The following is a 27,147-nucleotide window of genomic DNA, read 5'->3' on the forward strand; positions in this document are numbered from 1 at the left end:
GGGCAGGGGTGGGAGGTTGGGGTACCAGGTGGTGGGTATTATAGAGGGCACGGCTTGCATGGAGCACTGGGTGTGGTGAAAAAATAATGAATACTGTTTTTCTGAAAATAAATAAATTGGAAAAAAAAAAAAAGAAATGGATCATGGATGGACCTAAATATGAAAGACCAAATGATACAAATTCTCAAAGAAAATAAGAGAAAGTTTTTGTGGCCTTGAGTCTGGCAGAGTTGAAGAAAAATTGATAAAGTGAAACTTACCAAAATATCAAACTTTCATTCTGTAAAAGATATTGTTAAGAGGATGAAAAGAAGCTATGGACTAAGAGAAAATATTTGCAAAGCATTTAGATCATAAAGGACTTTTAACTACAATATATAAAGAATTTTTCAAAATTCAGCAATAAGCAAGCAACTAGATTTTTAAAAATAGGCAAAAATCTGTAAACACTCTACCAAAGAAAATATACTTATGTCTAATTAGTATATAAACAATGGTCAATGCCACTAGTCATTAGGCAAATGCAAATCAAAATCACAGTGAAATACGACACATCTAAAACGTCTTTAAAAAAAACCAAAACAAACAAACAAAAAGCCCTGCACACATAACACCAACAATGCTAGGAGCGAGTTAAGAAGCAACTAGAACCTACATACATCGCTAGTAAAATTAAAAACATGGAGTACCTGGGTGGATCAGTTGGTTCAGCATCATACTCTTGATTTTGCCTCAGCTCATGATCTCAGAGTCCTGGGATTGAGGCCCACATCAGGCTCTGCACTCAGCAGGGAGTCTGCTTGAAATTCTCTCTCTCCCTCTGCCCCTCTCCCTGCTCACACACTCTGTCTCTCAAATAAATAAATAAATCTTAAAAAAAAAAAAAGAAAAAAGAAAGAAAGAAAGAAAAGAGTATAACTACTCTGGAAAATAGTTCAGCAGTTTCTTTAAAAGTTAAGTGCTTGGTTGTGGTGCATAAACAATGAATCTTGGAACACTGAAAAAATTAAATTAAATTAAATTAAAAAAAAAAAGTTAAGTGCTTACTGTACAACCCAGAAATCCTATTTCTAGGGATTTGCCCAAGTGAAATGAAGATGTTGCATGTGAATGTTTATAGCAGTTTATTCATCATTGCCAAAAACTAGAAATGACTCAGATGTCTTTATAAGAGAACAGATAAACAAACTGAAATAACCACACAATGTAATTCTACTCAACAATAAAAGTAGCTGAACTATAAATTAACTTAAGTGGTTAAATCTTAAATACATTTTTCAAAATAAAAGAAGCCAGACCCAAAAGGCTACATACTGTATGAATCCATTTATATGTCCTCTAGAAAAAGCAAAAGTATTGGGACAAAAAACAAATAAGTGGTTGCTAGGGACTTTGGGATTGGGCTGGGGAGACACAGATAACTCTACGGTTGGGGCAGGATGACTAGAGCATCCCATAATGCCTGAAAGTAAGGAAATAAAAATAAAAATGGAATCATAACAAAGACATAAGAGCATACATGAAAGAGTTTCCAATTACCAAAGCTTGAACAATTTGAGTAACATTATAAATAATAAATATCAGATTGTAACAGAATATAAAATCCATGAGTATATACTAATGCAAATTAATGTTTGATTAAATAAATGATGGAAAAAACTCTTTTTTACAGAAGAATTCTAATTAATACAAGTAAAAGGAATGAAGAAAATAAAAAATTAGAACAGCACAACAATGTAATAATTGTTGCAGTCAACACCTGCTAATGAATGCTGACATTAGTGAAGAGGGGTTTAAGGAAAAACAAGATATTTGCATAGCTGCAAAGTAACTCCTCCAGAATATTACTGTGAAGGTTTTAAAATATGTCCACAAATTCTTTGAGTTTCCTCCTTCCAGAAAGCAAAGTTTAATTCCTCTCCTCTTGAGTATGGGCTAGATTTCAGTGACTCACTTCAAATGATGAGATTATAGGGGGAGGTGGGGGGTGAATAACCATGGTGGAGAAAACTGGCAGATAGATGTCATCTTTACCAAGGATGCTCAAGTTTCCCGTAACTACTACTAAGACATTGGCATCATGTACCTCCTACAATGAGAAGGGTACCTCACCTTTGGAATATTCCCCCAAATCCATAACTCCAATGTAATCATGAGAAAACATGAGACAAACCCAAACCAAGGACTGCTCTACAAAATACCTGGCCAGTATTCTTCAAAATGGTCATGGTCATGAAAGAAAATGAAAAACCAAGAATCTATTACAGATTGAATGAGACTAAAAATACACAATGATTAAATGCATCATGGAATTCTAGATTGGATCTTGGAATAGGAAAAGGACATTAATGGAAAACTGGAAAAATCCAAATAAAGCCCATAGGTTAGCTACTAGTATTGTAACAGTACTAACTTCTTAGTTTTGGTCATTGTGCCACAGTTATGTCAGATGTAAGCATTATGGGCAGCTAGGTGAAGGGTATATAGGAATTCTCTATACACAACACATATCTATGTCAAAATTATTTTGAAATAGTAAGTTAAAAAGGGAGTTGGGGTAAATTGGATAGGGAGGTGAACCACAAGAGACTATGGACTCTGAAAAACAATCTGAGGGGTTTGAAGTGGCAGGGGTGGGGGGTGGGAGGTTGGGGTACCAGGTGGTGGGTATTATAGAGGGCACGGCTTGCATGGAGCACTGGGTGTGGTGAAAAAATAATGAATACTGTTTTTCTAAAAATAAATAAATTGGAAAAAAAATACCAAATAAACTGAATTTTTTAAAGCCATTTTCTCTGTCCTGAATGGTTCAAATTCTTCTTCATGAGTTTTCCTTGGTTAAATACACACCTGGATATATTTAGCAAACTGGGTATGTCATTCAGGTTCTAGTAATTCCACTAGCTCTGATTCTAAAAAATCATCTCTTTGCCTAGAAAGGCCACCTCACCCCACTTCAGACTGTCCCTAGGAGTTCCTATCAACAACATTCTTTTTTCCATTGCAGGAAGCAACCTCACCATAAGCTGTGACAAACAGTGCCTCTTTTTTTTTTTTTTTAACATTTTATTTATTTGACAGAGAGAGAGATCACAAGTAGGCAGAGAGGCAGACAGAGAGGTGGGGGGAAGCAGGCACCCCGCTGAACAGAGAGCCCGATTCGGGGCTTGATCCCAGGACCCTGAGATCATGACCTGAGCCGAAGGCAGAGGCTTAACCCACTGAGCCACCCAGGCACCCCTCAAGTAATTTGTTTTGCAAAGAATTTCTATCTCTTGAAAATTAGCATCTTCTTGCTTTACTATTGTGATATTATGATTTATAATAAGAGATACATTTGGTCTCTGCGCCTTTTCTCTGGCAGAACTCCTAAAACCTTCGGAATTCCCAAAGCCATAAGCATTATAAAGGTGGTTTTGGTTATTTGATGAAGTGACTTGAAAACCACACCTAAACTGGGGTGGTTGTCAGGAGAACCAATCATTGACTAGAAGCTTGGAATTTTTGGTCCCACCCCCTTATTTCCAGAAAGGAAAGAGGGGCTAGAGGAGAAACAATCACCAATGGCCAATGATTTAATCAATCCTGCCTATAAAATGAAGCCTCCTTGGGTTCAGAGAGCTTCTAGTGAACATGTGATGTTCACTGGAGAGGGCATGGAAGCTACATACTTGGCCCTCCTCATCTCCTCCACCTGAAAGTTCATTGGTAGCCTTTATCCTATCCTTTATTATAAAGTTTATTATAAAACTGGTACGCTATTTTCTTGAGTTCTGTGAGCCACTCTGGCAAATTAATGGGACCTGAGGAGAGAATCCATGGGAACCTCTAATTTACAGCTGACAGGTCAGGAGCACAGGTGACAACCGGGATATGTGATTGCCATCTGGTGTGGGGTCAGTCTTATGGGACTGATCCCTTAACCCATGGGATTTGATGCTATCTCCAAGTAGGTAGTGTCCAAATTGAGTTAAATTGTAGGACACTGGCTGCTGTCACAGAATGACCTGGTGTGGGAAAAAACACATACACAAAAAACAAAAACCCACACATATAGTGATCAGAAGTGTCAGAAGTGAAGGGTTCTGTTTAAGTAGTAAGGAAAATTTCGCAGATAGAATGCTGGGTTGCCTTTTTTTTAAAACTCAATTACTATTCCTTTAAGTAGTGAAGACATCATAAAAGACTATCAGGGAAAAAAATTTTAACAGTCAAGTCAAACCTGAATTTAGTCTTTGGCTAAAAGGATCCACACAAAAGGATCCACAGGTCCAGGAAGTATAAATAATGGAAAGAACATGGACTCTGGCACCACGTAACTTGTGTTAGAATCCCAATTCTGTCTCTCTCTAGGTGTGTGACTTTGGCCTCAGTTTCCACATCTGAAAATGTAGGTAATAAAAGCAAAATCTTAAAAAAAAAAAAAAAAGTATATTCTTCATTGGGTTGCTGTAAGGCTTAAATGTGATTATAGAAAGTATTTGAAAAGTGCCTAGCACATAATCAGAACTACATGTCTCTATCTCTGTGTCTTTGAATTTATTATTATTATTATTTTCAGTCAGTTCCCTGAGGTCACAAGTAGAATTAGTTAAATGGTGACTTGGTGGGAACCTGGGTCACTCAGTCATTAAGTGTCTGACTGCAGCTCAGGTCATGGTCCCAGGGACCTAGGATTGAGCCCCATGTCGGGCTCCCTGTTCAGCTGGGAGTCTGCTTCTCCCTCTCCCTGCGTACCTCCACCCCACTCATGCTCTCTCTCGCTAATTCTCTCTCTCTCTCAAATAAATACATAAAGTCTTTTTTTTTAAATGGTTACTTGGTGGGCAAATGTTCAGCTTAAATGGTGCTAGTCAAAGCCATGGCCTTCAATGCCATGTTAGTGGTTTATAAACAAGCATCCTCCCCAGCCCCATAATTAAACCAATACCAACAAATCCAGTGGACATGGAAGAGGATTAAAAGGCAAATCCTTCCATCATTTGTATCTCCAGATTTAGAGCTAACAATTGTGAGATAAACAAATGGAGTGAATTTGGAAATGATGCATCCAAGACTTACTCCTGTGACATAAAGAGTGGGAGCTATCAAAGATCTGCCTAACACATGCTAGAGAGACATTTTCCTCCAGACACAAAAGAGGGGTAACAACTTAAGATGACCGAACCCTGCAATCCCCCAGAAAATGAACTGTCACCATTTCAGATCTTATCGATTATAACAATTATAGGCACTGAATGCATCACTGGTATCATTGCAAATGGGTTCATTATGGCTATAAATGCAGCTGAATGGATTAAAAATAAGGTAGTTTTCACCTGTGGCAGAATCCTGTTTTTCTTGAGTGTATCCAGAATAGCTCTCCAAAGCTTCATGATGCTAGAGTTTACCTTCAGCTCAACATTCCCACGTTTTTATAATGAAGACCTTATATATGACATGTTCAAAGTAAGTTTCATGTTCTTGAATCATTGTAGCCTCTGGTTTTCTGCCTGGCTCAGTTTCTTCTACTTCATGAAGATTGCTGATTTCTCCCACCCCCTTTTCCTCAAGCTGAAGTGGAGAATTTCCAGATGGATGCCCTGGCTTCTGTGGCTTTCAGTGTCTATTTCCCTGGGCTACAGTGGGCTCTTCTCTAAAGACATCTACAGTGTGTATCACAATTCTTCTATCCCTTCCTCCAACTCAAGTAAGAAAAAATACTTCACTGAGACCAATATGGTCAACCTGGTTCTTCTCTATAACCTGGGGATCTTCATTCCTCTTATCATGTTCATCCTTTCAGCCACCCTGCTGATCATCTCTCTCAAGAGACACACCCTACACATGGAAAGCAATGCCACTGGCTCCAGGGATCCCAGCATGGAGGCTCACATGGGGGCCATCAAAGCCACCAGCTACTTTCTCATTCTCTACATTTTCAATGCAGTTGCTCTATTTCTCTATATGTCCAACATCTTTGACATCAACAGTTACTGGAATATTTTGTGCAGATTTATCATGGCTGCCTACCCTGCTGGACACCCCAGTCTGCTGATTCAGGACAACCCTGGGTTGAGAAGAGCTTGGAAGCAGCTTCAATCTCAAGTTCATCTTTACCTAAAAGAGCAGACTCCATGACTGACACCCACAGAGTACAACAGCACCCAGCCCAACAGCTCTACCTTTCCCCCACCCATACCCCTCTCCTTCTACCTCCTTTCTTTCCCAAACCTGATTCTTTTATCTTCTATCTATGTATGTATTTTTTTAATACAGAAAGCTGATTTTCACTTTTCTCTTTTGCTTCATGTGCACAATCACAGTGATGCTTGACATTCTTTACCTGAGCCTTTCATTTCTACCTCCCCTTGCTTCATCTAAAGCAGTGATTCTATACATTAAATCTCTGGGAGAGATTTTTAAAAGTACCAATGTCTAAGCCTGACCCCTAAATTAAGTCAGAATTTTTGGTGTTAGAACTGAAACAATTCTTTCAAGTTCTCGAGTGATTATTTTCTAAAACAAAAATTTTTAAGATGGTCATACTGGCTTATAACAAGAGAAAAATTAAGACTACTTTGAAGTATAAGTTTTCACCTATCAGATTAGCAAAGATCAGAAAGTTTGATAACACACTATGTGTGATTATGGAGACCAGGCAATCTCATAAGTTGATGGAAATACTAACTGCTGCTTCCTCAAGTACAGTTTAGTAATACTTCTGAAGGAACATACTTTTAATTGGCAATTTTACTTGGGGGAATTTATCTTATATTTCAGTACATAAAAATTGACAGGTACCAGTTATATATTGCAATATTTTGCATCTAAGATGGCCATATTCATTATTAAATATGGAACCACATTGAGGATAGCAACCAATGTTGATTCACCAATCTATGATAAAAACCTAACCTACTTTCTCTCCCTATCTGTAATAACTGGGTTAAATTCCTCCTGAAATAGAAACATTATTTCTTTTTCTCTTTAATAAGATGCAGAGACTCTTCTTAAAGGGTCTTGTTTTCTGAACTTCTATGTCCTTGGGACTCTAAGACAAGATAAATAAGGTAAAAGAACAAAATGTAAGGAAGACCTTGAAATTTTGAAATGTTCAATAAGGAAGAGAGATACCAGCACTTGAATCTATTCAGAGCAGGTCTGGACTTTGGGCTGCTTTATTACTGCTTTATTATTTAGGACCTGTAGTGGAAAGAGCCACCCTGAGAGAAGAAAGGGTAAACTACCCTCCCCCATTTCATAACCAGTCTACAACCTGTAGACATGGACACCTCTAGGGCAGTTTTCACTGGGCCAAGTACTCCTCACATGTACCAGCAAGTAAATATGACTTGCTATTGAAACCATGAAAGCCTTCCATAAAGGAACATGACTGTTTCAGCTGTGAACATTAGATGTTCATCACTGTTTGTCATTTAATCCTTATCAAGTATTTTGTTGTTTTAAAAAAATGTTTGATATTCAAAATGATTTCATCCTTCCTTGTACATTAACAAATGGATTCTGGAAAATATACTGGATGCTAAGAAAACTGGTAAACCTGTTTTGTAAACATTCTCAGGGGCTGAAGACATTAAGTCAATGAGTATCAAAACATAGTTATCAGGGTCGCTGGGTGGCTTGGTTAATCGACTGCCTTTAGGACAGGTCATGATCCCAGGGTCCTGGCACTGAGCCCTGCATCAAGGACCCTGTTTCTTCCTCTCCCTCTGCTTGCCATTCCCTCTGCTTGTTCTCTCTCTCTCTTTCTCCCTCTGTCAAATAAATAAAATCTTTAAAAACAAACAAACAACAACAACAACAAACCATATTTATAGGCAGCTGGAAATAGACCATCAAAGCCATGACTGGTGAGAAAATATTGATGGAAATGATTAGATTACTCACTGAGCAGCTCCCAAAACCCAGTAACAGATAATTGGGGAAATACATATCACATGTCACAATTGTTTGTCACTATTTCTGGTAATGTGGTAAGGTTTATTTTCTTGTGAAATAGCCCTGATTGCTACAAAGCTGTCTATTAAAAGCATCTTAACTCAATGCCTGGGTTTTGTGTGTGTGTGTTTTTTTTTTATGAGATTGTCAATATTAACAAAAAACATAATACTGTTACTCATTTCTAAAACTCCACCCAAAGATTACAGAATTAAGAAATTAGAGTTATTTCAAATTTATTTTTTAAGTTATTATTATTATCAAAGTAAAATAGCTTTTGGCAAACAGACAAGCAAATAAATCCTGAAAAGGTATTTTGTGAAAAGTAAGTCTCCTGCTCACCCTGATTTCCACTTCCCACAAGCAGCAGTTCTATTGATTTCCGGCTTTAGCTTTTGTGGTGGCTACTTTTATAGCTTCGAATGCAGACACACACACACACACACACACACACACACACGCATTGTTTTATCCATCTGTAAACAACACCCATTGACTCATCACTGTAAAAGATGAGGACAGAAGTGTCTCTTATATTGTCCTCAACTGTTCCCTAGTCCTCCTCCCAAATTTTGAGAATTGCATTACTACTTTTAGCTCCTATTCTCATTGCTTTTAAATTATTGAATGATCATTTTACATTTCAATGTTTTGTTCTAATATTTATAGTCAATGCCTATCAACTCAGCACAAATAGTGTTGGTGCTCCTATCCTTCCCTCTACTACTTTTCCCTTTTCTGCCTTCTAACTTCGAAAAGCAACACGCTCTTTTTACACTGTCATATGCTGTTCTGTAACTGTAATTCAGTCTTCTGTGCTTTACCTTTGAATTTATTTTAAATGTAGAAAAATCGGGCTCTTGGGTGGCTCGGTGGGTTAAGTCTCTGCCTTTAACTCGGGTCATGATCGGAGGGTCCTGGGGTCAAGTCCCTTGTCGGGCGGGCTCTCTGGAGAGCCCGCTTCCCCCTCTCTCTCCGCCTGCCTCTCTGCCTACTTGCGATTTCTCTGTGTGTCAAATAAATAAATAAAATCTTTAAAAAAAAATTAAAAGGGCGCCTGGGTGGCTCAGTGGGTTAAGCCGCTGCCTTCGGCTCAGGTCATGATCTCAGGGTCCTGGGATCGAGGCCCGCATCGGGCTCTCTGCTCAGCAGGGAGCCTGCTTCCTCCTCTCTCTGCCTGCCTCTCTGCCTACTTGTGATCTCGCTCTGTCAAATAAATAAATAAAATCTTTAAAAAAAAAAAAAAATTAAAAAATAAATGTAGAAAAATCAATAAACAGCATTTCTTTCTTTAAAAAAAGGTTGTATTCACTTATTTGAGAGAGGGGGAAAGAAAGAGCAGGAGAGCAGAGTGAGAAGAAGAAGAGGAAGCAGAATCCCGGCTGAGCAGGGAGCCTGCTACAGGGCTCAATCTCAGGACTCTGGGATCATGACTGGAGCCAAAGGCATAAGCCTAACCAACTAAGCCACCCAGGCACCCCAATAAATAGCATTTCTAATGCTATTACTAAAGCTATTATTGAACTCGGGACCAAAAAGTGCTTTCCATTAAGTTCAATGACACAATCCATAGACCCAAGTAAAAGGAGACTATTTCCAGCATAAAAATCAGATACATTTTATTTTCTGACACTCCATCGTTTACTCAAGAACATGCAAGAGTTTAGTTTAGATTTATGATAATCCTGCTCAACTGCCTACCTTTATGTTGTTTAGACCACCCTCATCTCCCAGAGATAGTATATTCCTTACACCTTCTCAAAGGAATTCTGTACTTTAATCATGGTACTCTCAGCTGGATATAATCCACTAAGTAATTTCCTCAGAAAGGTCCTTTGGAAAATGCGAAATGTTTTCCTTTTTTCCTCACTTTTGATTGGTAGTTGATTGAATATATAATTCTAGGTCTAAATAATTTACCTTAAATAATTAGAAGAAATTTCATTATCTTTTCACATTTGTCGTTACTAACTGGAAGTGTGAAAGCAACCTGTGCCTTTTTCTTTTTTCTTTAGAAGTTTTTAGAATCTTCTTTTAATACTTAGTGATTTACCAGGGTTGCACAATTGCATATAACAGAAATCTGACTAAAGTGACCATATAATGCTTTTTTTTTTTTTAACGGACCAAATTTTATTTTTTCACTGTTCCAAGATTCATTGTTTATGCACCACACCCAGTGCTCCATGAAATACGTGCGCTCCTTAATACCCACCACCAGGCTCACCTAACGCCCCACCCCCTCCTCTCCAAAACCCTCAGTTTGTTTCTCAGAGTCCACAGTCTCTCTTGGTTTGTCTCCCCCTCAGATCTCCCCCAATTCACTTTTCCTTTCCTTCTCCTAATGTCCTCCATGTTATTCCTTATGCTCCACAAATAAGTGAAACCATATGATAATTGACTTTCTCTGCTTGACTTATAATGCTATTTTTTAATATAACATGAGTTCTAGAGGCTGAAAAAAATGCTCTAGGAAGTCACCAATGACCCAAGATCTTTCAAGCTTCCTCTCCAGACAAATCATGCTGCTGAAGTTCATATTCATGGTCACAGGATGGCTGCTACACACAGGCATCACTTCTACATTCTAGGCAGAACTGGGTCATATGGACACCCCCACAAGGAAATTTGTAGAAGTTATTTTTTAATTTAAAGTGCACACTTCCACTCTAATCCACCCCAAACAAAATCAGGGTACTAATAATGAGGAAGAGGGAAGAATGATCTTCTCTAAAGATATAAGTTCAAATTTTTTTTTAAGTGTTCTTTGATTTTTATTTCTTCAGGGGTCACTTATTTTGAATATTTATCTTGCTCTTTCTCTTTTAGGCTGTGGATTTTGTCCCTATTTCTGATAATCCTTGGTTACTAATTCATGAAGGAAAATGAAAGGCTGCCTTTTCAAATAATAAGTAAGAATTATTTCCCAGTAGGACATTCTTTTGAATGGAAAGGCTGATTGGGACCTCCATTTTGCCACTGGGCCATTCAGTTCATCGGGATTAGCTTCTGATGGTTCTTTTTTTGGGGGGGGGGGGGCTGAGGTTTTTTTGTTTTCTGTGTGTGTGTGTGTGTGTGTGTGTGTGTTTTAGGTATGTGGGTAAAAAATCAGACGTTAGCCTAGAAATCTAAATGTCATAATAACAAAAGAATTTACTCTCTGCAGACAACTGCACTGGAAGCCCTAGTTCTTCCTTGGAAATGTGTTCAATTTCTCTAAAAAAGAATTTTCAGTATGGGGGCTGCCAACGGTTCTGTGTGCAGTGGTGGGAAAGGGTTGAAACACTGAAGGAGTTACATGACAGACAGAATTATAGCAATTATAGCAATTGTGTATTCTATAATTCAGAAATATAGCAATGACTCTGGTTTTACACCCTGCCTGCCTCACTCCTACTGGCCAAAGCTAGTAGCCAAAGCTAAGAAACATACATCAAGGGACCTCAAGACTATCAGCAAGCTGATCAGCCACCACATTCCCAGAGGTCCACCATATGCATATTCTGAGTATCCTCTATGTCACTTCATCCAAAATGTGTTTTCGTTGATAGTTCATATCCAAGAGATGCAATGAAATCTCTAGTCTGCCCTTGGCCATCCCCATACCTCTTTCTTAATTATTATGGGATTATGATATTTTTTTCTCAATGGAGTCTCAGAAGAATGGGAACTTAAGTGCATTTGTTTGGTCTAATATTTAAAATCAGAACACTTATACATAACATTTTTTTTATTATACCTCTAAGCCTATTTCAAAGTTCAATCTTGGGTGCCCAAATCTTAATTTAGGGTCATAAAAATCCCTGAAACTGGTTTTCTACAGGAGATTTCTGAACTGGAACATTAGCTCTATGGATAACAGGCTTATCTTATTTTTGTTTTATGCTAGTGTTTTACTTACCTGTTAAGAGACCTGCTAATTTTATTATGTGACTGACACTTTGAGAAGTTTATCAGTCCCTCCAATTGGTTAAACAGTGCCAGTACCCAATTCCTTTTTCTTAATGATTTCATGGAAAATTTCCAGAAAGCTTAAATTGGTGAAAGCTGATTACTGGGCTAGAAATAAGAGATTTTCATCAATAAACTAAGTGGTCAGTATACTTAAAATAAAGGAAAACATCTATATGGACCTCCCTGCGTGAACTCCACACGGCTGTGTGCATGTCCTCACCATCATCTTGGGAATATTTTCATAAGAATAAACACAGAAAAGATAAAAGCAAGATTTAGTCTATCCCAGCCAACTCTAACTTTCCTGCCAAGTAGATAAAAAGATATGGTAGCTGATTCCCTGGGAAGACTTGTGCCTGCATCACCATGGAGACACTACTCCAACCACCAAGTAATGGGATTCTGTACAACAAACATAACTGAACACAAAGATGGAGCTGCTAGCACCAGGAGAGTGAGCAAGAGAAGGGGCAGGCTAAGGGAGAAGAAAGGGCGCCAGGCTGAACATAGGTGTCACAGTGAGAGGAAGGGGGGTTGCAGCAATGACTGTATATGGGAAAAACTGTATATGGTGACTGGTCACTTGGCTTGGAGAACAGCCCAAACCACCTTCCTTCCACGTTTAAGGAGTAGCTAGGCTCAAAGCAGGAGAGAAAATCTTGAGTGTGTTGAGTGTAACATGAAATGAGTGAGTCTACCCAGAATTATGTTTTCACCCACCAGGTGGATTGGGGAAGGGGGGGGGGCTATGCAACTATTAAACTAATTACTTTTGTTTATTTTTTTAAAGATTTTACTTATTTATTTGACAGAGAGAGAGAGCACAAATGGGGGGGGTGACAGGCAAACGGAGAGGGAGAATCAGGCTCTCCACAGAGAAGGGGGAGCCTGATGTGGGCAGGACTCAATCCCAGGACCCCAGGATCATGATCTGAGCCAAAGGTAGTCACTTAACCAACTGAGACACCCACTCACCCTAAACATAATTACTTTTTTTAAGATTTTATTTATTTATTTGACAGATAGAGCTCACCAGTAGGCAGAGAGGCAGGCAGAGAGAGAGGAAGGGAAGCAGGCTCCCTGCTGAGCAGAGAGCCCGACGAGGGGCTTGATCCCAGGACCCTGGGATCACGACCTGAGACGAAGGCAGAGGCTTAACCCACTGAGCCACACAGGTGCCCCTAAACATAATTACTTTTAACATACAAGTTGTTCTTCATTCCCTCGGTTTGCAAAGTTTAAAATTCATTCCTACTTTATGTGGGAACTCACCCAGGATTTTGAAATATCCACAGAGCATATGACTCCACATAAGCCAATTCTAACCCTGGACTGGAATTTGGAGTATAAAAGCATCTCCAGACAAGGCCCAGCACCAGCAAGAGAGGAGACTAGAGACTGAGAGGTGGTGAGAACAGAGGAAAAGGGTTCTAAGGCACCACCACTGATGTCAGAAACAGGGATGAACTCTAATGAGACTGACTTTAAGAGAGAACAGAATGCTTAAAATGCCCTCGGAGGTCCAAAACGCATTTCTCTATTTCTCCCTACATGCTCTTCCTGAACAAGTCCCTACATTCTCATTGTTCAGGTCCCCAAAAAGCCAATGTCTTCCAAATTTGTGCCTGTCCCTATCTCACTCCTGAACCCCCAGCCCTCTCTATCTCCAGAGTCCCCTTTCCTTATCCCCTTTTTGGTCCAGATTTTTGCTAAACTAATGACTCTGTCTCTAACTATCCTCTGCAAATGAAAGCTCTTTCAGTTTTAAGAACTATTATGGACTGGCATTTATAGCTGAGATTAAAAATAACCTTCACCAGACTGCCTGTATAAGATGTGATTTCCTGAGAACCTGCAGGCCTTGGGAATGCAAATCAGAATAGGATCCAATTGCCACCAACACTTACCAGAGAAAACTGCCATTTGCATCTGCATTCCAGATCCTGGATGGCTACAAATAAATCAGTGTCTCATTCAAACCAGAACCAGGCACAGATTGAAAGCCCTGGGGGAGGTAGATTTGGAAGGAAGAGTGAAAAGGACACAGCTCTGGAAACTGGGACTGATGAATCCCTATCACTGCCAAAATAGAAGGCTGGGCAGTAAGTTCCCAGGTATCTAACCCGAGGCTGACGCTGAGTGTTATGGACAGCATTCCTTCTGCTTAGAGAGTGTGGTTTCCAACTACTAGTCCTCCCACTGCACCCAAGGATAAGTTCTTACACTTTTGTTAACCACACTCTTTCTAAGGTCATCCTTGCCAGTGGCCTGGATATATTTTCAGGCCTGGAGAAAAACAGAAGTGATTTTACTGGAAACATGGCAATATCATATGATAGTAATACCTACTGCGGGCACAAAGTAGAAAAAAGCGTCCAGTTTTATCTTGATTGGGAAACAGATTTTCCTGAAATTACTTCTCTCCATATGGTAACTCCCTTCCCATAAACCTGTATCTGGGTCCCTAAATATCATTTCATATTATGTTATTATGATATTATATATATAATATGATATATATTATACATCATATTATATCACAAAATACCAATTAAAAGATCAAAACCTGTTTCCCTTAAGATTCTAATCTCTCAAATTCTGAGCTGGTTTCCTTGAAAGCACTTTATGCCTCTGTCCTGCTGCTTCTCCAGTCTCTATGAAACCTTTCCCATTTAACAATGCCACAAAGGTTGTCTGTATTGGTCTAGAATAAGCTATGCTATGCAGCAGAACACATGACCCTAATGTCTTTGTTTTGGGGGAACACAGTGAAGTAGTTATAGATGAAGGGACATCATATTTGCAGCTTTCTCTCAAACAGTTCAGAAAAAAGTTACTTCATATATAAATGTATAAATATATAAATAGAGAGAGAGACAGAAACTGAGAGAGAGAGAGAGGAAAGAAGCAATGCAGTAAAACGGCAATATTTGGGCAATCTGGGTAAAGCGTATGCAGGAATCCTTTGTGCTCTTCTTACAATTTTTCTAGAAGCCTGAAATTTTGTCAAAATAAAAGTCAAAAGAAAGAAAAATTACCTTAACAGCACAGTGAACTTTAAAGGAAATATCTATGAAAATATGCTTCATAAAGTTCTGTGTAAATGTTTTTAAGCTAAAAGTTATACTATTTAAGGTATCCACTTAAATTCATTTTCCTTAAAAATTAAAAAAAAAAAAGTTTCAATGGCTTAAGAAAAAACACATAAAAAAAAAAAAAAAAGAAAGAAAACACACATTGATTCCTTGCACATTCAAAACCCTCTGCAGGTCCAAGGACTCCAAGGGTAGCTGTTCTCCACACAGTGTCTCAGGGATCCAGGCCACATAGAGCTAATGAGCCACCATCACAGACAAGGCTCCAGGGTTCACCTCAGCAGATGTAACTTGTGAAGTTGTCCCACTTGCTTCTTGGTGCCATAGGGAGGATGTCACACATCACCTTCCACTCATAGCCCACTGGCCAGAGCGAACCATACAGCCCCAGCTGACTGGGAGCAGGCAGGAAATACAGGGAATGTCATGCCAGATTTGTGGAGCGTTCTTGTCTCTGCTCCAGGATCTCCTTGAGCTCCCATTTTCTGCTGAACAAAAAAAAACACTTTCTCAACAAAATGTGAAGAAGAATAGGGCTCAGACTGTGACTGTGTGCTAAGTAAAGTGAAATAACAAAAACAAAAAACAAAACAAAACAAAAAAAAAAAAAACCAAAGATTTGAAGGAAAGGGAGAAGAAAGGTATCTTACATATCTTACTTTATTCCCTCCTTTCTCTTCTTAATGGCTTCCCAGTGCTCCAACCTAGACTTCCAGTCACAGAGAGGAGGGAGCTCTGCATTCTTTAGGGATCACCCAGACTATGCCACACTTCCTCAGAAATGTGGTAGCTTACACTTGTCAAGATAGAAAATGTTCCTCTTGATCATGGGGATCAAATACTTCCGGTCTTGATTGGAGAACAAATGAAGACAGTATTAAGGACAACGAAAGGCAAATAGTAAAGAAGCAGCATTTAAGTGATTTCAAGATCCATAGATATTGATCAATGCCCACTTTACACCTAGATTCTTCACATTTAATATTCGCAACATCTCTTATTTACACCCATCCAAGTTCCAGTCACCTTAGAACAGACCCATCTGAAAACCACAGTACAGAGCCAGAGGTATTTGTGAAATGAGACCAAAGCAATCTCTCTGGGGATCACAGGATATAGACAACCTCCCCCTCAAAAAAACCAAGTGCAGAGTACAAGGCTAATAATGCCCACCACGCAGCCAGGGGAGAACGAGGCTCCAGGGGGAGGATAAAGGGACCTTAAGGCAGGCCAGTAAATGAAGCAAGCATAGGCTCCTTGGGTTTCACTGTGTTTATGCCCCCAGAGACAGGTGTTTTGGCAGCTCTTGGGGAAGATCTGCATTACCAGGGTCCATGAGCTCACAGGTCACAGGAGTGTTTCTCAGCCTCACTCTCAGAATAAGGACAGCTCTACGCCCCCTTCCCCACCAACACACACCTTAAAGATCTGGCACCAAAGTACCCTCCTGGCCTCTTCTGTCATAACTCAAAGGTTTAGAGTTCCCTGCACAAAGCTAACCTTCTCCATAATCCTCTGTGCTACTTCTGGAAGCAAATCCATGTGACAGAGCATGGAAGCACACACACAGAAAGGCAAGTCTTCATTTCCTCCCTCCTTCTGTCCTTTGGTCTACTCTTCCCTCCATTTTCCCATCCCTCTCTCCTTTCTTTCCCTCTTTCCTTTCCTATTTCTTTCCTTCCCTCCTTCCTTCTTTCTCTCCTTCCCTTTTTGCCTTTCTTCCTCCCTTCCTTCCTTCCAATTTTCCTTCTTCCTACCTTTCCACCTTCCTTCCTTCTCTTCTTCCTTCAACAGATTACTTATGGAGAGCCTCACATGAGGCCAGGGACAATCTCTTTAATTTAGAAAATGAATCTTTATTACATTCAGCTTAAAAGTAAAAAGCACCTGTGTCCAGGTGCATTGCTACAAATATATGTTTTGGCATGTATTTGAACCCAGCTTCAGTGGGATACTTCTGCCACTTCTCTAAGGAAAAATCCAGGGTCTTTTGTTGCCAGACAATCCTGTTTAAGACTTTGGGCATGAAGACAGCATGAGGGAAGCACATAAACAGCATCTGACTTCCAGGATGTGCAGTGAACCTGGAGTAGAGTTTTAAAAGTTCACTCCTATTTAGCATCTAGAGAAAGGTGAAATTCTGCTTAAGGCCCTGCCCCCTCCCCATCTCTCCTCATGTCAGTCTGGAGTGTGGTTCTTCTCTCTGTACCTGCAGCTCTTTTTAGGGGTGGGCCCTCTCTCCTGCTTCATAGCTCCCTGAGGTCCGGTACTGACATGGAAGACACTAAGTACCCAGTTGCATTACTGAGTCACCTTCATCACCAGCTCCACTTTATCTTGACGAGTCTACCCCACTCAGACACATCAGTGACTCTCTTCCTGCACAACACACACACCCAGGGGCACCTGGGTGGCTCAGTAGGTTAAGCGTCCACTCTTGGTTTCGGCTCAGGTCATGATCTCAGGGTCTTGAGATCAAGCCCTGCGTCAGATTCTGTGCTGAGTCTGGAGCCTGCTGGAGATTCATTCTCTTTCCCTCTATCCCTCTCCCCACTTGTGCATGGACACGTATGCACTCTCTCTCTTTCTAAAATAAATAAGTAAATCTTTAAAAAACATACACACACATGTTTTTGGTGCTCCATAATCTTCCCCACCCTCCAAATTTTTCTTACCCCTTGATAAGTCTGTCATTCTTGTATTCTTTAAATGGTCATTATAATCATATATAAATAAACCACATATAATTCAAAATCAGAGGTAATTTTTGTTTTAGCCTGATTGGCACTCAAAGTTTTGAATCTTTGTGTGTGGCCTCCTCCACTGTGTGTCCATGTCTCAGGAGAGAAGGAAGCAGGCTCATCCAACCATGAAGGGAGAAACCTGTGTTTGGGATATTTAATTGTTGTCCTCAAGAAACCCATGAAAGTTTTCCAGTTACAGTTTAGGGTTCAGGCAGGTCTTACACTGACACACTGGGAAGCACTTTAAAGTCTGACTCAAGAGCCACGGAGCTGCAAGCTGTATCCCTCTCCATGCAAGGGCCATATGCCCCAGCTCCTCTTGCCAGCACAGATTTAAAACACTGTCTGCTCGATCTTACCCAGACGAACGTTGGTAGTTACCAGCCCCGACCTTTCTACCTTTTTCCCACTCCTTTCTCTCCTTCCTCTACCTCTCTCCTTAAATTCCTAGGCAAAAGCAAGATCATCCAACATTCCTGGGAGAGTCATGGGCTTCCCGAGGCCCCCACATATTTTGGCCTGTGGGTACAGACACATCCAACACTCTGCCACCTCTCCCCCTCTGAGAAAAGGATCCCCTCAGTCATGGGGTGATGCAATAGAATTTTGAAATCCTGTCTCCCCCAAAACCCTCTTGTAGCAGGTTGATCCAATGAGCTGGATTCTATGAGGGACTATGAGCTGTGACCTTTTTCTCTCTCCATCACTGCCTTCAGTTTTACTGATTAACAGACTCTTTTCTAGCCATGAGTGACCTTCCAGGTAGAGCCTGTGGCCTTCCAGACAAGTGGGGAATTAAAATAAGATATAGTAGGTACTTATGTGTTTGTCGAATGAGTAAGATTCCAGTTTTGTTTAGAAACAACGGTCAGTGTCTGTATCTAGGCCTCCTAATTTTCCATTTTAAAAAAAAGTTCCATCCTACTGTAATCAAAACCATTATCTCCCAAATGATCTCAAGGTCTCTCCCCAGCTAGACCTGAGCACACCTCAGCATTCGGTTCCAGTGATGGGGAGGGGTACGGTGAGATCTCTTTTTCTCACTTTCTTTTCCCACTTGCTCAACTGCTTCTAGCTCGTGGGAGGAGGCAGAAGGAGAAGGAAGTAGAAAGCCCAGGGTCTTCCTTAACTAGTGCTGGCACATCTGGCCACTCAGGTCATCTGGTTGGCTTAAGCCCAAATACTGACTGTGGCACACAGAATGCCTTCCTCAAAGATGTCCACATCCTAATCTGTGAAACCTGTGAATACATTACCTCCCATGGTAAAAGGGACTTGGCACATGTGATGAAGTTTAGAACTTCCAGATGGGAAGATGAACCTGTACTACCCAGGCGGGCCCAATGTAATCAAAGGGTCTTTATCAGAGGGAGGCAGGAGGGCAAGAGTCAGAGAAGATGTGATGCCATTGCTGGCTGGGAGCAGGGAGTCAGGAACAAGAGCAACATTGAAAAGCTGGCAAGGAAAGGCATTTTCCACCAGAGCTCCCAGAAGGAATGCAGGCCTGCCAACACCTTGATATTAGCCCAGTAAGACCCAGGTTGAACTTCTGACCCCCAGAACTGTGAGATCAGAAACGTGGTTTTTTGTTTTTGTTTTTTTTAATTTATTTTTTATTTATTTTCAGCATAACAGTATTCATTATTTTTGCACCACACCCAGTGCTCCATGCAATCCGTACCCTCTCTAATACCCACCACCTGGTACCCCAACTTCCCACCCCTCCCCTTCAAAACCCTCAGATTGTTTTTCAGAGTCCATAGTCTCTCATGGTTCACCTCCCCTTCCAATTTTCCCCAACTCCCTTCTCTTCTCTAACTCCCCATGTCCTCCATGCTATTTTTAAAGCATTTTTTGGCAATCTATTATAGAAGCAATAGGACACTGAGGCTGATGTGTGGTTCTTTGTGGGGTTTCTTTGTGGGGCTCCTTCTCAACCAGGGTCAATTTTTGACAGTACCCTCTCCACGGAACATTTGATAATGTCTGGAGATATTTTAGATATCACGACTGGGGGAATGTCAGTAGCACCTAGTGGGCGGAGGCCAGAGATGCCAACTATCCTACAATGCACAGACAGGCTCCTACAACAAAATATCAGGTCCAAAATGTCAAAGTAAACACTACAAAAGTAGTGTCAAGGTTGAAAATCCTGATCTAAAGCAGGCAATGAGCTCTTTGGCCTATTGTAATCTCTCCTGTCCAAGAGACAGTATCTTCCCCACTTCTAAGAGGGTCCTTTCAATATAGCTTGAGCTGATTCACTTTTACATTCACACCAGCAATGTATAAGCGTTCCAACTTATCCAAACCTTGTCAACAATTGTAATTGTCTTTAGTTTTGCCATCTTAATGGGTTTGATGAGATGTACTTTGATTTGCATTTCCCTAATGACTAATGGTGCTGAGTGCTTTTTTCATGAGCGTATTGGCCATTTGTGTATCTTCTTTGGAAAAAAGGCTATTCAAATCCTTTGCCCAGTTTTTAAATAGGCTATCTTTTTATTGTTGAGTTGTAGCAGTTCTTTCTGGATACTAAACTCTTACCAGATACAGGATTTGAAAATATTTTCTCCCATTACATGACTTGTCTATTTGCTTTCTTGATAGTACCTATTGAAACACAAAAGTTTTTAAATTTTGACAAAGTCCAATTTCTCCATTTTTTGTTGTTTATGCTGTAAGTGTCATATCTGGGAAGCCACTGCATAGTTCAAAGGCACAAAGATTTATACTTCTGTTTTCTTCTTAGAGCTTAATAGCGTCAAGTCTTACATTTCAGTCTTTGATCCATTTTGAGTTCATTTTGTATATGGTATGAGGTAGAAGTCTAACTTCATTCTTTGGCATATAGATATTCAGTTGTAGGTGTTCAATTTTGAAAGGACTATTCTCCCCACATTAAATAGTCTTGGCACCCTTGAAAATCAATTCTTTACTTTTTTATGGTAGTTATTATCTGAAATTATATCATCTGTTTACTTATTTTCTGCCCTTCTCAAACTCTCTCACACTCCCTTCCCCTCTTCTCCTTCCCGTCCACTGCCCAGCAAAATTAAACTGCAAAATTCATGAAGACGGGAATTTGTCTGTTTACTATTTCTCTGCAGTGTCCCAGACACAGTAGGTAATTATATGTTTGTCAAATGAGTAAGATTCCAGTTTTGTTTAGAAACAATGGTCACTGTCTGTATCTAGACCTCCTAAGAGCAGGAACTCATGTAAGGGGGGAAGAAAAAGGTTGGTGACCACTGGGCCTAAGTGAGCTTTCATCACCCTTTCCTGGATTGGTTAAGAGTCTAATTAGTCAGGCAATTATGCATTAGTAAAGAGAGAGCCTACTGAGAAGTTAATAGGAATCCAAAGGCAGGGGCGCCTGGGTGGCTCAGTGGGTTAAAGCCTCTGCCTTAGGCTTGGGTCATGATTCCAGGGTCCTCGGATCGAGCCCCACATTAGGCTCTATGCTCAGCAGGGAGCCTGCTTCCTCCTTTCTCTCTCTCTCTCTCTCTCTCTCTCTCTGCCTTCCTCTCTGCCTACTTGTGATCTCTATCTGTCAAATAAAAAATAAAATCTTTAAAAAAAAAAAAAAGAAAGAAAGAAAGAAAGAAATCCAAAGGCAAGTGTAAAGGGACCACCCAAGAAGCATTACCTGATATTCCAGTAATGAGTGCAACAGGTGAGTGGCCTTGGGCAATTCTCCTCCCTGCTTAAGGCCTGCATTCTCTCATCCCCAACACCAGCTCTTGAGTCACCTGTAGTATTGGTATTCTGGTATTCTGATGTTCCAGAGTCTTTAGAAATGGGCTCTGTAGGCAACTGCAGTTAGTCTATTTAAGGAATACAGTTTTTATTTGCAACTTATCTTTCAAAAATAAATATTAACCAAAAAATTGCTTTATTAAGAGACAATGTGAGTTTCCTCATGAAAACTGTCTGGCCATGACCATAACTTTGACCCTGAGTATAAAGATTCAGAGGTCTTCCTGAAAGTGGGTGGAGAAAACTCTTAGCAGATTGCCCAAAATAGAAAAGGTTTTCAAAGGTTTGCTAGATGCTCCTATTTAAAAAGAAAGAACATGCCCGCCCACTAGTGGAAAAATTAAGTAATTGCCCAATTTTCCAAGGATTCCCAGGCTCCACCTTATGGCTGCTAAGCTTTAGAGCCACCTCGTATCTGCCTACACAAGACACACATTAAAGAGGTCACTGAAAACTCCAGGATCTAAAGAAGCCAGGGACAAAAACGTCTATGGGTAAACATAGAAGAGGGAAGAAAAACACAACAAGTGCCAGGAGCATAATCAAACTTTATTTTTCTGAACTATGATTATGACCATAGCGCATAGTGCATGCACGTATGATATTCATGATTGCAACATAAATTCAAAATTGGGGGGAAAAACATAAAACAAATATTTTACTTTTAACATTTTCTTTCACAACTTGTTAACTTTTGTTTTGGAACAAGAAATCTGAGGCTTTTTCTTTAGCCTGTCATGGTTAAATCTTGTACCAAGTTCAGTGCCAACGCAGAATTCATCCTTGACCGGCAGCCTCAACCAGGAGTGATACTTAGTCTTACTTCAATAACTGAAAAGAGCTGTTCACAAACGTAGGCATTTCCTAAGATTTTTTTAACAACCATCGCACAATTGTTCAGATAGTTGCAGGAGTTTGATGCTCTGGTGTCCCTGTGCTTAATGTCCTGTCACGTATCTCACCGTGGATCACCTTCCACACTGCAGGTATGAAGAGATAACAGAGCACTGGGCAGGGGGAGGTCATCTTCACAGAGCTGGAACCAATAAGCTACTTGGCATGCCATCAGCCTTCAGCCTAACAGAATTCTCATCGCAGGGTTCAGACCATCAGTTACAGTGCTAGAACTAATTCTAGACCAGAAAAGAGGACCAAATAACACTATGCCAGATAACTTTCTCATAATGTTTTATAACTACAGTGGATGCCTTTGCAGGGCATTCAAAGTGTTAGCCAATTATGTGATAACAATCTTCGCTGCTTAGCATAAACAGAGATTTTATTCCTCAGTGATGAAGACATGAGCTCATTTCAACAGTTTAACACCTCTCCTTAGCTTCTGCGCTGGCTCAGCCTCCCAACCTATGTGCAGTGTTAGGTGTCCGATTCATCCAACGGTGCCTGCGACGCTCTATGCCCCAAGCCCCAGGGGAGACCCAGCTTACAGGTAGTAAGCTCTGTGTCTGTGATGGGTTCCACTTATAACTTCTAACAGAAAGCAATTCCTGCTGAATAATGCAAATGAGTAGAGGTAAAGTTGTGTCCTTGCATGACTTGCCAATGGAATTTAAGTTTTACTGCAAGTCCAATATTAGCACCATCTATCCCAGGAAGATCATCTATATTAAATTTTTTGAAAGTTTCCTCTGTTACAAAAATGAATTTCTTAATTACTTCCTAGTGTTGTGCCTGTCATGGACACACTGTCTGAAATATTTTCAGTCATAGAAAAATTCTCAAACCCACAGTGAATAAATAGAGCTAATGATTACGTCTAAGTTTTACTAAATATGTACCCTCATCAGCTGCAAAAGCAAATGTCACAATGTTTAAGACTTTTTTCACACAATTTTTCTTTTTAATTTCTCAGCCGTATTTCTAGTACATTGAGCAACAGTGTTTCTGATTACACTTGTATTTGCACACGCTTATATCTTTTCAGGACCCACAATTTCCATCACATTCAAAAGACACTCTTTTACAACTTGCTCTCTGTGAAGAAGGTCATGTCCTGGCAGATTTTTCACTGAAATATATAACTGCATGTTTCATTAACGACCAAAACAAACCTTGTTGACTCTTCTGTCTCTGTGCAGCTCATTAGGATTGATCACATCTTTTCCACGTCCCTGGCCTTTGTGCTTATGGTGGTTTGCTTCATAATGGCACCATAACGGCTGTTCTTGTACCTTACATCCTTTGCCAAATAAGCACATAGGAGTGGTTTTCAGTTTATAAAGTAGAAACCTATGACTCTTTACATCTATGTTCTTTCCCCTCCTTTTCACAGAGATCTGAGAAATATTTGCTTTTCTAATACTTTACAGTAGAAGTGACTTTCACAAGGCAAAAACTCAGTTTTGCAAAATATTGTAACTGAAATTCAACCTCTGGATCTGATCTCCCTCTACCTGATGGAAGGACATGTCCTCAGTCTTATCCAGGAAGTCATTCAGTCACCTCTACAGCCATGCTGAGTGCAGGGTTCCTGTTGTCCCAGAATTGGCCTTAGAGACCATACCATAAACCATGTGGGTAAATACCCCATGCCCATAGTGGTTCTCAACTCTCCCCTGCTCCCACTGGAATTACAATGGGGAGCTTCAGAGATGCCAACACTTAGCTTTTCTCCAGAACAATTACTCAGAATCTTTGACGATGGGACATGGGTATGGATGTTTTTTAAAGCTTCACAGTGTTAGGGAACTCTGGTATATACACAAGGTTGAGAAGGCCAGATCTAAAATAGGCAGCCAACAGTGGGGCTAGATATTGACCTGCAAAGCTTATCAAGAGGTGGCAATGCCAGCCCTACTATAACCAGTGGTGGCCTGCCATCTAGAGCTAGACTTATCAAAGTAGGAGGGAAGGGTTACTGGAATAAATAAGAACTGACTCCAGTGCTGCCACAGAGCCCTCTAGAACCCCCACATGCTCCCCAGGCTAGTACACAATGCTTGGCCCTCAGAGGTACACATGGCCAGATGGTGTCAGGACAGCAGTCGCAACCATGAGAGAACGCATTTAGCGCAGCAGCCAGTAAAATAAAGAGATAAAATAAATCTGTCCCCTCTCCCACAGCAGCACCCTGGAAGAAGAAGAGGAAGAGACAGGTATCCCAGACCCATCCAGTCCCCCGCCAATCTGAGCAGATGGGGTCTCAGCTCAAACTGTGCTTGGGTAAAAGGGAGATGGTAAAGATTCAACCCACACATGAAATCAAACTGGATCAAATATTAATAACCCAAAAAGACCAGAAAAGATGAAATCTGCCCAAGATGTCACTGTGGGTTGGGAAAGGGAGAGACGGCAGCACAGAGCAGGGCACTATGATTGAAGGAAAGAATTTTGGTCAGGTTTTATCCTGCTCACTGAGTTCACAGCACCTTAGGAGCCAATTATACTTAAGTGTTTTCTCAGTCATAACAGGTTTAAACACTATGATTACAAGATTTTCTCAGGATTTCTCCTTCCTGTCCTCCAGGAGGTGACATCCATGCTCCATGATCATCAAACGGAAGTGGAGGGAGGTGGGGAATGGGGAGCCTCTTCCTTGGCCATTCCTCTGTCCTTGCACTGGCTTCATCTGAACCCAAGCTTGCAAAGCCTCCTGGCTAAGACCACCACACACCCCTTTAGAATCCACCAACTCCCTCAGCAAATATCCAAACCCTTTGTGTGAACACAAGGAAGGTTTAGCGACTGTCTCAAGTATGCCTGGGAAAACTCGGGAGCAATCCTGCAGCCCCTCTCTCTTTGCCACCCCATGCAGCCCCATGTTGTTCCCCACACAAGGCAGGATGTGGGGTCACTTTCATGGAGATGTTTCAACATACTCCAACTCATCCCTGCACTTCTCACCCCTCCCCAACTGAGAAAGCTTCCTAGTTTGCATGGAAGTGCTTGAGAGAAAAGTTAGAGGAAATGATTTCCCTAATAACATATTCTTCCAAATCTGATCTATGCTACAACAGCACCAAATTTTTTGAACCCCCTAGCCAAGAATATGAAGCCTTTGGTCTTTGGTTCACCCAGGAGAATTTCCCTAGAATAAAGGAGACTCCATTCTAGCTCCCTGAATGAGAAATGACCACAGACTAAAAAATGAATTGGCCCCACATCCCTATTAATATCAACCTGCTCACCAGGCCCCACTGCTCTTGCATATTAAAATAGAGAAAAACATGAATGATCATCAAGAGAAGATGGTACCAGAACAGAAGAAATCAGTTATGTGCAAGAACTTTAGAAAGATATTTATCAAAAACTTACATAAGTTGAAACAAAATACACAAAAAGATGAGTTTGCTGCATTGGAATTCGTGAAAGCTGCTGATAAATACTACTCTCAATTATTTTTTTAAGGAATTGTTTATTTTAGAGAGAGAGAGTGAGAGAAGGAGTAGGGGCAGAGGGAGAGGAAGAGAATCTCAAGCAGACTTTCCAATGAGCATGGAGGCCGACTTGGACTTGATCTAACACCCTGAGATCATGAGCTGAACAGAAATCAAAGAGTCCAACACAGGACACCTGGGTGGCTCAGATGGTTAAGCATCTGCCTTCAACTCAGGTCATGATCTCCAGGTCTTGGGATCAAGCCCCATGTTGGGCTCCCAGCTCAGTGGGGAGTCTGCTTCTTCCTCTCCTTCTGTCTGTCTCTCCCCGTGCTTTGTGCTCTGTGTGCGTGTGTGTCTGTCTGTCCCTGTATCTCTCTCAAATGAATAAATAAAATCTTTTAAAAAAAAGAAAACAAGAGTCCAATGCTTAACCAACTGAGCCACCTAGGCACCCCAATACGACTCTCTCTATTAGTAGAAGTAACCGAAGTTGATTCTCACTGGATATGTAGAAGTTGTCAAGGAATCTTGTTTCTTCTTTCTGGCTATTATGAGTAAAGCTGCTATGAACACTTGTACAAGGCTTTGCGCTGACATGAACTTTAAATTTCTTTTAACATTTTTTTCATAATTTTGCAATATATTGCTTTTTCTGGTGTTATTTTTACACAAACATGATTTAATAATAAAAGGCAACTTTATAATAAAAATATAGCTCTGACTTTAATTTGAAATAAAATTAATTTTGGGAGGGAAATGCATTTTCATCATCTCTACACTTCTATTATAGAAGTTGTAATAGGCTGGCTCAGTCCACCGTGTTGGAAATCAAAGCGGTGTCCAACTCTTGATTTCTACTCAGGTCCTGATCCTCAGGGTTGTGAGATCAAGCCCTGTGTTGGTTCTGCGCTCAGTGGGGAGTCTGCTTGAGATTCTCTCTCTCTCTTCCTCTCCCTCTGCCTGCCCCACCCCCACTCATGCTCTTTCTTTTGCTAAAATAAATTTTTCTTTCTTCTTTCTTTCTTTCTTTCTTTTTCTTTTTTTAAGTTATAACAGGGCCATCACACTGGCATGATGCCTCAGAGTCAAAAGGTACTAGGAATTGGTGGATACTGTGACAAACTGAAAAGTACACATATTCCTTGTTTAAATGTATAGCCATTGTTCCACTTCAACCAATTCACCACACAGCCCCAAAATTGCCCAATCTTCTAATTTTTCAAGGACTGATTTTTTTGTGTGCATATATGTAATCTCCTAAATTTAAATGTTGACCAATAAGAAGTATTAAGCACTGGTGGGCTAATGCTGTCCTGG

At 40.5% G+C, this 27,147-nt stretch overlaps 1 protein-coding gene across 1 annotated transcript; it reads left to right on the plus strand.

Annotated features, from left to right (window-relative positions):
* Positions 1-5,032: 5,032 nt before the first annotated feature.
* On the plus strand, positions 5,033-6,120 carry LOC122904153 (taste receptor type 2 member 39-like). The gene is given in 1 exon segment (XM_044244627.1): positions 5,033-6,120. A coding segment is annotated over 1 exon segment (1,014 nt). The 5' UTR covers positions 5,033-5,106.
* The last annotated feature ends 21,027 nt before the right edge of the window (positions 6,121-27,147 follow it).

The sequence above is a fragment of the Neovison vison genome, chromosome 4, assembly GCF_020171115.1.
Source record: "Neovison vison isolate M4711 chromosome 4, ASM_NN_V1, whole genome shotgun sequence".
NCBI lineage: Eukaryota > Metazoa > Chordata > Mammalia > Carnivora > Mustelidae > Neogale > Neogale vison.